The sequence below is a fragment of the Phaethon lepturus genome, unplaced genomic scaffold (genome assembly GCF_000687285.1).
Source record: "Phaethon lepturus isolate BGI_N335 unplaced genomic scaffold, ASM68728v1 scaffold6034, whole genome shotgun sequence".
Taxonomy (NCBI): domain Eukaryota; kingdom Metazoa; phylum Chordata; class Aves; order Phaethontiformes; family Phaethontidae; genus Phaethon; species Phaethon lepturus.
In genome coordinates, this window is record NW_010535373.1 from 37573 (window position 1) to 50585 (window position 13013).

Below are 13013 nucleotides of genomic sequence, written 5' to 3' on the forward strand. Positions count from 1 at the left end.
TTTTGACAGCTGAGCTGTTCCCAGGAGTTCCTGCCTAGCCTTGGCTACCACTGTGTCAACTGCACTCACGTTCATGCCTGATGTGCTTAGCGCTGTGAGTGGGAAAGGCCCTCTTTGCCTTCTGGGCTGGTCTTCCCCTCCAGTTCATACCATGGCATAAGAATGGAGAGTGTCCAACACATAGTGCCACGTCCACCAGAAGCCAGCTCTGACAAGGAGGGGCAAAACATGAATTAAACAGCGCTGTGTACGTGCTGAATGTTGTTCCCTGACACTGCCAAGTTCAGTGCACAGGCTCGCGTTTTCATTAGCTATGTTTTCCCATGTACAGCTGCAAATTCACTGGGGAGACAAATACAAACTTCCTAGGAGTGAGGACCAAGAGACCTTTCTATAAGTCTGCCTGCCTGATGCACCATTTATTGCTAATGAAATGTGGTCATTGTTTATGCTACAGATTTAATAATAATTAAATAGTGATGCTTATTAATGTTTCTTCTCCAGCTACCTCAGCTAATCTATTTAGCATAGATTTTTTTTTTTTAGGGCAATTTCCTTTCTAGGATACTTATTGTGCATGTAAATATCAGTGCATATGAAAAAAAGGCCAAACCTCTTCATTTCAGTGACATGAAATAAAGCCCTTCTGTTAAACATTTTAATTCAGAAAAAAAAAATTGCATGTGTTGAATTTATCAGCCTGCAACCTAAGGAAACAGGAAGCTGCTTTTATATCAGATGCACTCTATAGGTATTCCTCATCTGGTAAATCCCCAGCAGGGTTTAAATTGAGTAAGCTACGAAATTCAGCAAAAGCTGGTTTTGTATGTAACGCAGCAGCCTACATTGCCCTTCAGTATGCTATTGTTCAAGGAGTTATCAAAATGAGAGCGGAAATGCAAGGACAGTTGGAATGTCCGAGCAGTAATTGTGTTCCTAATGAGCTGCTGAATCAAGATGACATATTTGTGAGTTAGGAAATTTATGTCAGATTATTATGCACACACTGCTTTTTGCTTTACATATTTATATCTGCAGGCTGTGAAATTACAGATTCATAGAAAATAGGTCTGGACCTATCAGGGCTTAAAGAGGTCACTAGCCCAGCCTCTGCTTCAAAGCAGCGTCAGTGCTGCTATGTCACTGCTGGAGCAGTTAAAGTAATGCTGTTCAGTTTTTTCACCCAGCAAACCAGAGTTGCACGGCAGACTAAGTTTTAGTTCATAGGAAACTGGAGCAAACCTAGAAAAGCTTCTCTGGCTCTAGAGTTGTTCATCTGGATTAACAGAGTAACAGGGAGAAGAATTGCAGTCAATGTCTGATTAAGGGCCAGGTGCAGTCCTCAAAATAGCCAGTGTGTTCATAGTGAGAGAGGAGATTTAGCTAAAAACCTCGGAGCCATACAAATGCTAAAGAAATCCTTTTAAATTCAGAAGCCTTCTGCTCTAAATCTCATAGAAAACCCCAAACCCTCAGAAAGGAGCCATGTAATACTGTAGATCGCGGTGCTTACGAGCTCTGCAAGGCATATCTGCGTGCTTTGCCTGTGCGGTCAAGCCATTATTCATGCTTGTCTGAGAAGGAAAACCAGAGATGAGCAAGGACTGAGGATAAGGCCGTATGCTATGAAGTGCTGAGAAGGTCCAGCACCTGCTGCCTTCAAGCAAGCAATAGCTCTTACAGTGCTCTTATCTCTTTCATTTAACAATATGATATATACATATATACATTTACATGTATGAAATGAGTGCATTTCTGAAATTAATACTAAAGGATAAAAGGCAACCACGTCTGTAGGTACTATCGCTGTCGTGACAAATCGACTACCTGCACAGCTGGCTGTGACAAGCCATCCTGAAGACTTTGCTTTGCAGTAGCCAGTACTGTGCTGCATGAAAGAGTTAAGGCTAAGTCTGTTCTCATGGTTTTTAATGTTAATCTCGCTTCCTATGGCACTAAGGACCTTAGTTTGGCATAGTCTGGTGATGAATCACCAACAAAAAGAAGACTATGCTTTTCTTTTAAAGTTAATTAACAGAAGTGACCTGAACTCAGCCCCAAAATTTCCCAAAGTTTTCTGTGCTTCACTCTGGAAAGCCACAATATCCGAAGATGAGCTTTTGACAAGGCTGCAGAGGATTTATAGATAAATTTGCACAGATAACCACGAACGCCACAATGAGATCTCAATCTTCCTAATATATTATATATATATAATATATATATAATCAAATACCTACTTCTAATGTAGTGTAGCAATAACAAGGACCTTGATAATGTACCGAGCTTTTATTGTCAAGTTCCCCATGTTTAGGAGAAGAAAAGTTGACTAAAATGAGGTTAAAAAGCCATTCTGAGGTCTGTCTCCATGACATCAATACTGCACATGATTTTCACAAAGATACTGGTATTTATGAAACAAGTAGAGAACGAATTTAAAACAGACATGGATTGAGTATTGTTCTAATTAAGTTAGCTGGAGTGGTGGTTGTTTTGTGCCAGTGATAGACTTGGGCTGTTAAAGGTTATAAGAAAGTTGCAGAGGTAGGGAAACAAGTCAATGGATGTGCTTAGCCACAATGGGAAAGCAGAGTCCTGAAAACTCAGCAGATCAGTGGTGGTTTAGTTTTTGGGTAAAGTTTTTTGGTCCTTGCAAGGAGAAACTCCACAGTATGAGAAGAAATGACCTTTATCTTGGGCACTGAACCACTCGGGTGTAGGAGCTGAGATCTAGCCCTGCTGCCAAAACAAGGGCACTTTGAAGAAGTCTGTGAAGAACATGGAGATTTGAGTGGACAAAGTTATATAAGAACTAGACCAACTTTTGCATGCACAATGCTCACGTTTTGTTTGCACACTAAAGCAAAAAGGGCCACTTAATAATTTTAGCACATCTTTTTGGCAAAATCATTTCTGTATTTCCCACATTGTGCCTCTGAGCTATTTGAATCGCTGTGAAAGTGAAGTCAGAGTCGTCTGTTGGCATTTGTGTGTTTTCAATAATTTTTAGAGAACATATTTGGCAGGGCTGTGACTAAATCAAGAATAAATATAACCTGCAAAGTCACATATAGAAGATAAAGAATGAAGGAAAGATTTTCTGAACCATTTGGAAATACTCGAGTACTCTCTCTTGTTTCTGAGCATTTATATGGCATGTGGCACTGAGTGCTAGCATTCAACTAGTGTTGATGTTCAGATCAGGAAAGAGAACTGCAAAAAACCAAAAACAAGTCCTTTAGCACTAAACTGTGCGGTGTCAATGCAGGTATACGGTGCCTGCATAAAAAAAATGAGGGTCAGCTTTACAGGCCATGCTCTCTGGCTCACATTTGATCTCTCTTCAAAGCGCTCTTTCCAGCAGAGCCCTTGCAAAGCGCAGCTTTATGTTTGCAAGGTGAGAAATTCTCCTCGCTCATCTTGAGCTCAGCTGCTCCTCTGCATTCAGGGCCTTGCAACTCCAGTATTGTGGTAGTACCTAGAGCTCCTGTCCCGTGCTTTGCGCTGTACAAGCACAGAAGAACGGACCTTTTCCCAAAGAAGTTCCTTTGTAACTATAATGTAAAGACTTAGCTCTAAAATATTTTTGAAAAGGGCAGAGTTGTTACTTTAAGGGAGCTATTGTTTGTCCTTAGTGCAAAATTGATAGGTTTGGATGGAGGCTTTGTAGAATTTACATGTTCTCTTGAAATCTGTGTGGATGAAAGTTCTTCACGCACGGCAAGGGAAGTCAGCTACCAGGAGGCGGAAAGAAAAGGCTGTTCCTCTCTGAGGAGAAACTTGTCGTATCTCCGAGTGTCCTAGCGCAGAATGTTTACAAAACCCTCATTAAGGGAAAGGGGATTGCAAGATAGCAACAAATCTGGTCAACAGCTTACACTACACGAGATAAGAGAGGCAAGGCGACCATAGAAGAGAGCAAGCCATATCCAATTACCGAGACCTGGTTTTGGGGAGGGGGAAGGGGGAAGACAGACAGGACGGATCACAAGTTTCAAGACAAGAGCTTCCAAACTTGTCATCTCTCTGTGACACAAGCCGCGTACAACCCAGGGGATAAAACCGCCACTTAGCCCACACGAGAGCTAGAGCTTGTTGAGTGCAGTTGGAGGCTAGAGCAAAGTCATGGATTCTGTAGTCCTCCAGCTGTGGGCTGTTCTCTGTCTCTTGGTTCACCTTACCGCTTGCAGTCCCATCCTGAGCTTGGAGCACTCTTCCTTGGAGGAAGACGTGCCTCTTTTTGACGAGATTCTCTCCGAGCAAGATGGTGTTGATTTCAACACACTGCTTCAGAATATGAAAAATGAGTTTTTGAAGACGTTGAACCTCTCTGACATTCCCCTGCATGAAACAGCCAAGGTGGATCCGCCAGAGTACATGCTAGAGCTGTACAACAGGTTTGCCACTGATAGGACATCTATGCCATCTGCAAATATTATTAGGAGCTTCAAAAATGAAGGTAAGATATGTGCATCTTTAGGAGAAATAAATAGAAATGACTGTACTTGTAGTCAATGTGAAATGTATTTATCAGGCATGGAGCATGAACTGCACAAGGGGAAAAAAGGCCTTTCAGTGAGGATGGCGTTGGAAATAAGGAGCTAACACTGCATGTACCGGTGTTACCCATATCCCACTTCTTGTGAGATGGATCCCTCGTCCTTTGTGTTTGAGACTATAAGATTTTGGGAGAAGAAGATGTTTCTTTAATGTTTGGACAGCACCAAGTATAATTCGGGTGCATCATTTTTATTATCCCCATAATGACACACACCATTTGCAATTACCTGATTGATTGATTGATTTTTTTCAAATGAATACCTTAAGTAATATTTAAAATTAAGGCAAGAAATGTTTTTACACACTGTTCAAAGGTGCAATATTTTCCTGTTATGAACGTACTCAAATACAGCTTTCAGTTAATATGTTCTCACTATTGATCCTCGTGGGATTTGCAATGTTTTCTTCCTTTGGAATCTGACCATAGTACAGAAAATACATGTGAAGCAGAATTTTGGATAACTAGAATTTTGGAGGACTAGAATATTTCCTATTTTAAAAAAAGAAAAAAAAGCTGAAGCAGCATAATTGTGACCATAGGTCGTTTCCCTATACATTTCTCCTTCAGCATTTCCTCTCAGTTCATCAGTCCTGTCAAGGACGAGATAATGCTTCAGTGCTAACCCTCAATAGTTTGTCAATACCTATTTGTACCAATACAGATTTTATGTTAAAAACATTTTTCAATTAATCATTTACAAATACCTATTACTCCGCTTGGCAAATAAAAGTTCTTTGATTTGTTTTAACTACTCAGGGGTAAATGCAACTATTCAAACTGCCATGGGGCTTCTCTCAACCTTTGTTAGTCCAATTAATGGAGTATAAAGTCATTATAGCTTTTTGTTAATGTTTGCATTTTCAAAGTGATGAACTATAAGGAGAGGCTACATGCAAGTCATTTCGGTTTTGCAGTGCGATGAGATGCAAGACGAGAATCCCAAAGCTCTAGTCTGTTCTGTCCTTCTGCCAGGCCTGGGCACTCTTTACCAGCAACGTGTTTCTGGTTTGGAGAGGCACTACCTTGTGATTTAAATCTTCATTACATATTCTTTTCTCCAGTGTGGAGAAATTTGTTGAATGGCTGATGGCAAACCAGTTACACCCAGTCATCTGAACAGCTGTGCCTGTCACTGCTCATCAGCATAAATGAAGACGTGCAGGAATGTGTGTTGTTCTTTTCTCGTTTTGCACTATTGGGAAAAAATAAATGGGATAAAAATTGCAAAGTACAATGTGCTAAAGAATAAAATACAGTGTGGTTTAGTGACGTAAATCTGAAGTCATTCCACTGGTAAAACTGAAATTCTTTCAGGTTTGCAGCATTGCAAATGGTACAGACTGACCTTTTGCCAGTAATACTTGTAGCGGTTTGCAGTTCTGAGTCTTTCTGTAGCCAGGACGTTCGATGCCTATTTTATCCTTGCAGAAGTTCTGCACAAGTCGGGGTAAACTTGGCTTTACTTTCTGCCATTTCACTATTTCTCTCACCTCTTCCAATCCAAAACAGCAAGATGTGAAGTGAGACTGCTGATGTTAAGAGAGCTTCATAAATGCATGCAGTTAGAGGGACTATGAAATTAATGTTTGTTATGTGTCTTGAAAGGCTGTATCACTAAGAACCATCCATTTCATGCTAAAGAGCTCTTTTGATAGAGAAATTAATTACTTGCAATGATCAGGACAGAAGAAACAGATCATACCATGGAATTTTTTTGTTCACCTGCCTACTGAAAATCGGCAGTAATGGTAGTTTATTATTATCCATTAAATCCTGTATTAAATTTCTTAGAAGAACATTATAGAAATATGACATGCTGCATGGCTGGAATTAGCTCTTTGTTTTAACCCATGGACTGTAACATCTCCATTATAAATAGGACTGTTATCAGTTCTTAAAACTTCAATAAAGTTCTTAAAGGAAATTTCTCTTTTCCTACAGACTCCAGATCTCCCTTCCTGACTCTGCTAGGGGTGTACTGGTAACAGTAGGAGATATTTCACCCTATGGACCTTCTAGCTAAAGAGCAGAATCACATCCTGACTTAGAAATAAACTCTTCTCATGCCCTGCTAGAGCTCATCCAGCTTCTTACTTATGGTGTGGCCTTGCTCTGCCTCCTGGTGAATTACTTGTGCTCATCTTCTATATGGTCAGGTGGCATTTCTCCTCCCTGTCATTATATGTAATCACTGCAGACTTGCTCTAGTGTATCAAGGTCTAGGAAACCCCAAAGATTACTTCCAGTATGGAGATTATAGCTAAGCTTGAATAGCATTGTCTTTCAGCTCATGGTCTGCTCCCGCCCTGATGCTGTGCAGAGCATATTCAGCTCCCACCTCTTTCAGTTGACAGGTGGGAAAGGCAAGCAGGATCACCCCTCATTTTTTTTATTTATGAACAGATGAAAGTGCAAAATGGAAGAAAAAAAAAAGAAAAGGCAGGTGCCTCAAAACCTCAAAACTGAAATTAAGTAGGACAAGTCACGTGTTTAAGTTAACTGCTTGCTTAAGTGCACTGATGGAGCATGGCCAATACTTGCAGCTTTATCAGTCTCATTTTTCTACAAACATATCAAAATTGGAGAAGCCAGAGGTGAAGATAGTAATAGGGTGCAAGTAGTTTGCCTTTGCAGAAATGTTACCCATAGTCCCTATGTCCTAATCTGTCTTCTGAGTTACAAGTAGACAGCACAGTAATTCAGCAACAAATACATCATCATTAGCTGAGATTCCTGCATTGTGTGAAGAAATGCATATTGCCTATGTATAAACAAACAATGCAGATAGGACAGACGGCCTGACTGACAAGCAGATATTATGTACTTCTTATATGTTTTATTAACTAAAGCTGCCAAAAGTGCCTGGCTGAGTACAGCTGTTTGACTGCTCACTTGAAGCCCATTGAGTCTGTGGCAGGGTTTCTGTTGGCTGGTGGTTCACACTGGATGTTCACCGCCTGCTCTTCCTAACCAGGAGCCTTTACATCCTCCGAAGCAACTTATCCTCCCTTAGTGCTTGGCCCTTTCAGTTTCTGAGGGATGTTTCAGCAGAAGGGAATATTTGCTAGCACAGAAACGCTAAGCAGACACAGATACAGGCTGCTGTTCTTGCATAGGCAGCTTATATGTCGTCTGTCTCGTGTTCACTCCAGTGCCATATCCTTCTTCCCTTCCTCTCCTACACTGATGAATGTTTTCCTTCATTTCTTAAATAGTCACTGTGCAGCAACCTAGAAGTGATTTCATTTCAGTGTTAGGCAACACATTTTTAATATGTAATCCTTCCAGGTGACAAGGAAGTCCCTGGAAGGCATGGGGATAGAAGGAGAATCTATAAGTACAGGTTTACGGTCTTTATCATGTCTGCGATCTTGCTGTCCTTAAACGTACAAAATAAAGTCAGCCATTTTTACAAGTACAGTTTTGGGAAATGGTGAAAAAAGACTCTCCTGGAGCTGTTAGACTGAAACCAAGCAATACAAAACATGTCAGATGAACTTCGGTGCATGTGTTGCTGGATGTATTGACCCTTCTAAAATATTTGATCTTTGTCATTTCCAGAGTTGGCTTCCCACCCTACTGGTGTTACAGGAATTCGGAAATACCCTCTTCTATTCAACGTTTCCATCCCTCACCATGAAGAAATCACCATGGCCGAGCTGAGGCTCTATACCTTGGTGGAGCGGGACCAAATGCTCTACGAGGGGCTTGACCGGAAGGTCACTATTTTTGAAGTGCTGGAAAACGACCATATGGGGGTCGGAGAAGAGAGAAAGACAGTGGCACTGGCATCCAGGCAGATCTATGGCACAAGCAGCGAGTGGGAGAGCTTTGAGGTGACCGAAGCCATCAGGCGTTGGCGAAGGGCAGGGCTGACCACACACCGGCTGGAAGTTCATATAGAGAGCAGGGAAAGGGAGGAGCAGAATGGAGAGGGGAAACTCGATATCGACATCAACTCTGAGGCTAAGCATGTGCCCCTGTTGATTGTGTTCTCTGATGACCAAAGCAATGACAAAAAAGAGGAGAAGCAAGAGCTGAATGAAATGATAGACCATGAGCAGCTCCTGGACTTGGAGAACCTGGAGGTTGGCAATTTCCACGGCCAGCCTGGTGAGGAGGCACTACTCCAGATGCGCTCCAACATCATTTACGACTCCACTGCCCGAATCCGAAGGAACGCGAAAGGCAACTACTGCAAAAAGACTCCACTCTACATAGATTTCAAGGAGATCGGCTGGGATTCCTGGATCATCGCCCCGGCGGGATATGAAGCTTACGAGTGCCACGGAGTGTGCGCCTACCCCTTAACAGAGCATGTGACACCAACGAAACACGCCATTGTCCAGACTTTGGTTCACCTGAAGAATCCCCAGAAAGCCTCCAAGGCCTGCTGTGTGCCCACCAAACTCGATCCCATCTCTATTCTCTACTTAGATGCAGGGGTGGTCACCTACAAGTTTAAATACGAAGGCATGGTGGTATCAGAGTGTGGCTGCAGATAGTAGCAGGGAATGCATGCATAGGGGAGTGCACAGGGGAAGTATTTAATGATTCAGTCTGTAAATTTGTACATTTCGGATTTCCTATTTAATAAGGTTATTTAATGAGGCATGTACAGATAATTGTATGTTTCCTGTTATGGGGAATGGGCAAGTCATATGACTGTAGGGAATGTATATTTTGTTCCATTGCTTGCTTCTTGCTGTTCTTCGCTGTCCAAATTATGACCGAGTCTCTCTTCCTATCAGGGCATAGAGCAGATCACTGGATTATTTGGGGAGGGCTTTTCCTGCCACTGGATTATTTGGGGAGGGCACATTCAAACTGACAGAAATAAAGGCATATTTTTGTACTTTATAAATGTTGATTGGCACCTATAGGGATTTCCAGAGCTATTAAATGATAGGTGAACTATGGGCAACACACACCTAGATTGTTTAGTTTTGTGTAAAAATCTTCATAAAGATCTTTACATGCTCAGATTTTTTTTTTTAATTTATCTCTGTAGATCATAAGTCCTGATAATTCTCAAGCTCCTAAATCACTGAGGCACAACAAGGTGTTAAGACTTTTTTCCTTTTTTCTTAATCCTTTCTTCAATCTTTCCCTGTCTCAGTTAAAGGTAACTGGCAGGGATGATTTGGCATCTGGATTGGAAGGGAACCACTCCCTTTCCCATCTTTCTTAGTAAAGCAATGGGCCCAGGAGCAATGCCAGGCTTGTGCAGTGCTCTGACGTGCAATGGCAAGAAATTCACCCTATGCATGTTTATTACAAAAGGACCCTGTGTAAAGCAGCGCTGGCTTTCGTGCCTTAGCCATGTGTTGCCTCTCAAGGGCCAGAGCCTTAGACGGCAGAAACAAGTGCAGTAAATCTCCTGAATCCTTCAAACTGTACCAGTTTATACCAGCTAAGAAACTGGTCCCCCTACCCAGTCCAGTAAGTTACATACAACACAGCTACGTAACCCAATTCAAACGGCCAAGTAGTAGTATTGCGTTTAGTCTGCATAGAGCTAGACAGAAAAGGAGACCGCTTTGTGCCAGCTAGATAGAGAGGATCTTTCCTTTGTGTATGTGCTGAAGTTGTCAATTCATAAAGATATTGCCCCCCCCAACTATATATGATGGAGTCACATGCCATGTTTCCGCCACTCCTCTGCAACAAATCGTGGTGATAAGAAGGTGTCGGAGCTGAGAAACAATAGACCCGTCACTTTATTTATACTAAGCTGCAAATTTGTCAGATTCTTGGGAAAGTGTAAGTGACGTTGACTCTCTTAGCCTGTACCAGGGCCTACTGTACTGTCCCTGCATCTGTTTTACACTTTTAAGGGAAAGTTATCTTCCCTGGAAGTGATAAGGGTCTTTGAAAGAATCACTCTAACACTTCATGGGAATGAACACAAAAGACTTTATCATGCACCAACTAAAACCAGTTTCACACATACTCTTCTGTGCTTCCCATAATTTATTGACCTATTTATTGACTGCCTGCCTTTGTAATATAATGTAGAATACAGAATGTTTTATTTTTGTGCTTGTGTGTAATCCCACTTGGATAAAACCTTGTACCGATCGTATCTTACGTGGAATCTCTCTGTTGAATTGTGCTGCAAGGAGATTGGGGTTGCTGATTTTTTTTCCTCCCTTAGATATTTGTAAATACCATATGCCACAGTTAGTTACTTCCCTTGCTTACGCAACTCTTCACTCACAGCAGTGATTTAAATAGCATTCTGGAGCACGTATGGTCTTGTCCAATGTATAATTACTCTTGGAGGGGTATCGTTGCTTTAAGTGGTCAGCCGTGTAGTTTATAGTAGAGTTACGCAGTCTCCACTCGTGCTTGCGTGTTTCCAGATAGTGGGCTGTGCCATGGGAAGCCTGCTACAGATCTCACCCTGCGAGTGACTGACGCTGCTCACAGACCTTTCCCCTGAGCTACACTGCAATCTTAGTCTGTGGTTAATGGCACGTTAAAAGAATTCGTAAGAGGTGTGATATTTTGCTCTGCTGACATGAACTGCAGCAGCCAACGGTTGAAGTGTGACCACACAGATCCTTTCAAAACTATCCACAATTCTTATGAAGCCATTTGCCAAGACAAACCATTCACCTTGTTAGGAGTGATAATCCAGCATTAGGGAGATAATCCGACATTTGCTTTTATCATCTCTTTTCTGCGACTGCTCCTGTGGCAGTGATCTGACCAGTGTCCTTTAATGAACAGTACCAACATTTCTGAACAGCATGTAGGAGGACCGCTGCCTTAAAAATAAACAGAAACCCACTGTAATCACCCATAATCACTATAAATTTTCAAGCGACCATGTACCAAAGCAGAGTGGCTGCCTTCACACTCTGTTATTGACAGAGATTTGTTGTAAGAGAGCAGATAGTATACAGTGTATTACAGTACAATGCAAACGTTCTACAAGATCAGTAAAAATATCAATGATAGCTTTTTAGAATTAAGGGCCAGCCAGTCTTTGGATAGTAGTTACTTTTCTTTATAAAGAAACAAGGACTGTACTGCTGATTGAAAAGGATTTCAGCCAGAGTTTGTGGTGAAAACCCATAAAGCATGAGATGTATCCTATTTTGCTGTTTTGGGAGAAAACTGAGCATCTCTTCAATCCTTCAGCTGTACTTAACATTGTTCATAACCTGAGATTAGAACTATTGAGAATGGGATTTCATTTATTAGTGTGTGTCTGTTAGGATTGCATGCCTGCTTTATGAGCAATACCTTACCTTACTTTTACCTTACCTTTGAATGTAATTATGCAGAGACATTTGCTGGATGTTCATGCAGTTAGATAGCAAAAATCAGGCAAAATAGCAAAAAAATAAAAATGGGGGCAGTTATTTTATAAAGAGCTTTCCTTAAGTAGCAAATTAAGGTTGTTCTTGAAGTGCTTGGCTTTAAAAGCACTTGTCCCTATAGACACAACACTCACAAATAATATGTGAGTGTATGACAAGAGCCAGTGCTGCAAGTGCTGGTAATGTCAGCGACAAGTCCCTGAAATGTTTTCCACTGCATGTTTTCATTTTCCTTGTTTCTTTACTCCTTCCTTCCTTCTTCCTTCCATCCATCCACACTAGTACTGTGACTTCTGTTTCTAAAATAATTCATTTTTCACATTAAATAGTAGTGTGCATTGATTATTCTTTCATTTCTGATCTATTTTATATCAATATGCTAGCAGATGTTTGACTTAAATCTTGAAAGTGCAACCCAATTTTACAAAGGATTGGAAAAATATGGCTTCAGTATGGAAATACCTATCTTTCTATCCATCCATTTCTGAATTATAGCATGCAACTAAAGGAGGCAGCAGCAGTGTCTCACCAAAATCATCAATATCAGTTGGATTTTTGCTTTCACCTGTTTATAATTGAGTATGTAGAAGAAAGCGTAAGCAGATGTGAAGCCCCTTTTTTGGTGGACACTGTGTGAAATGCCAGGCAGTGCTTGCAGTCTAAATAGGACAGGCAAAGGGGTGGGAGCAGAAACAAATGATACACAGAGGAAGAGCCTGAATAACCTACCAGCAAGGGAGTTGAGGGAAGAGCTTTGGTCTTGGATTGCTGCTCTTAACACACACGATGCCTCCAGAGGAGCATGAACTTCAAGACATCTTACTCATTTCTTGGCCTTTGAAGAAATCATGACAGCTGTGTGTCCTGTGCAAACACTCAACACCAAAGCCAGATTTCATGAAGCACTTGCAAGTCTGAGGTTCCCTTAAATGATCCGTATCTCTTAGTTCTCTGCACGTGGAGTAAAATTCCTCAAATAGATTTTGCCCCAAAGTTTTCCTGCATTATCCCTTTCCTGGGTGTGATCCCTGGTGTCGAGGCTCACTCTGCAGTGCCCTGCATAGCTGATTGAAGGTGCAGCTTCCCATCTTTTTGAGCGTCAAAGCTTGACAGCTTACATG

General features: G+C 41.5%; 1 protein-coding gene across 1 annotated transcript; it reads left to right on the top strand.

Moving 5' to 3' along the window:
- Positions 1–4108: 4108 nt before the first annotated feature.
- BMP10 (bone morphogenetic protein 10) lies at positions 4109–9236 on the top strand. Its single transcript, XM_010285782.1, has 2 exons — positions 4109–4459; positions 8123–9236. The coding sequence occupies exons 1-2, from the start codon at positions 4126–4128 to the stop codon at positions 9064–9066; spliced, it is 1278 nt and encodes a 425-aa protein (XP_010284084.1). The 5' UTR covers positions 4109–4125; the 3' UTR covers positions 9067–9236.
- The last annotated feature ends 3777 nt before the right edge of the window (positions 9237–13013 follow it).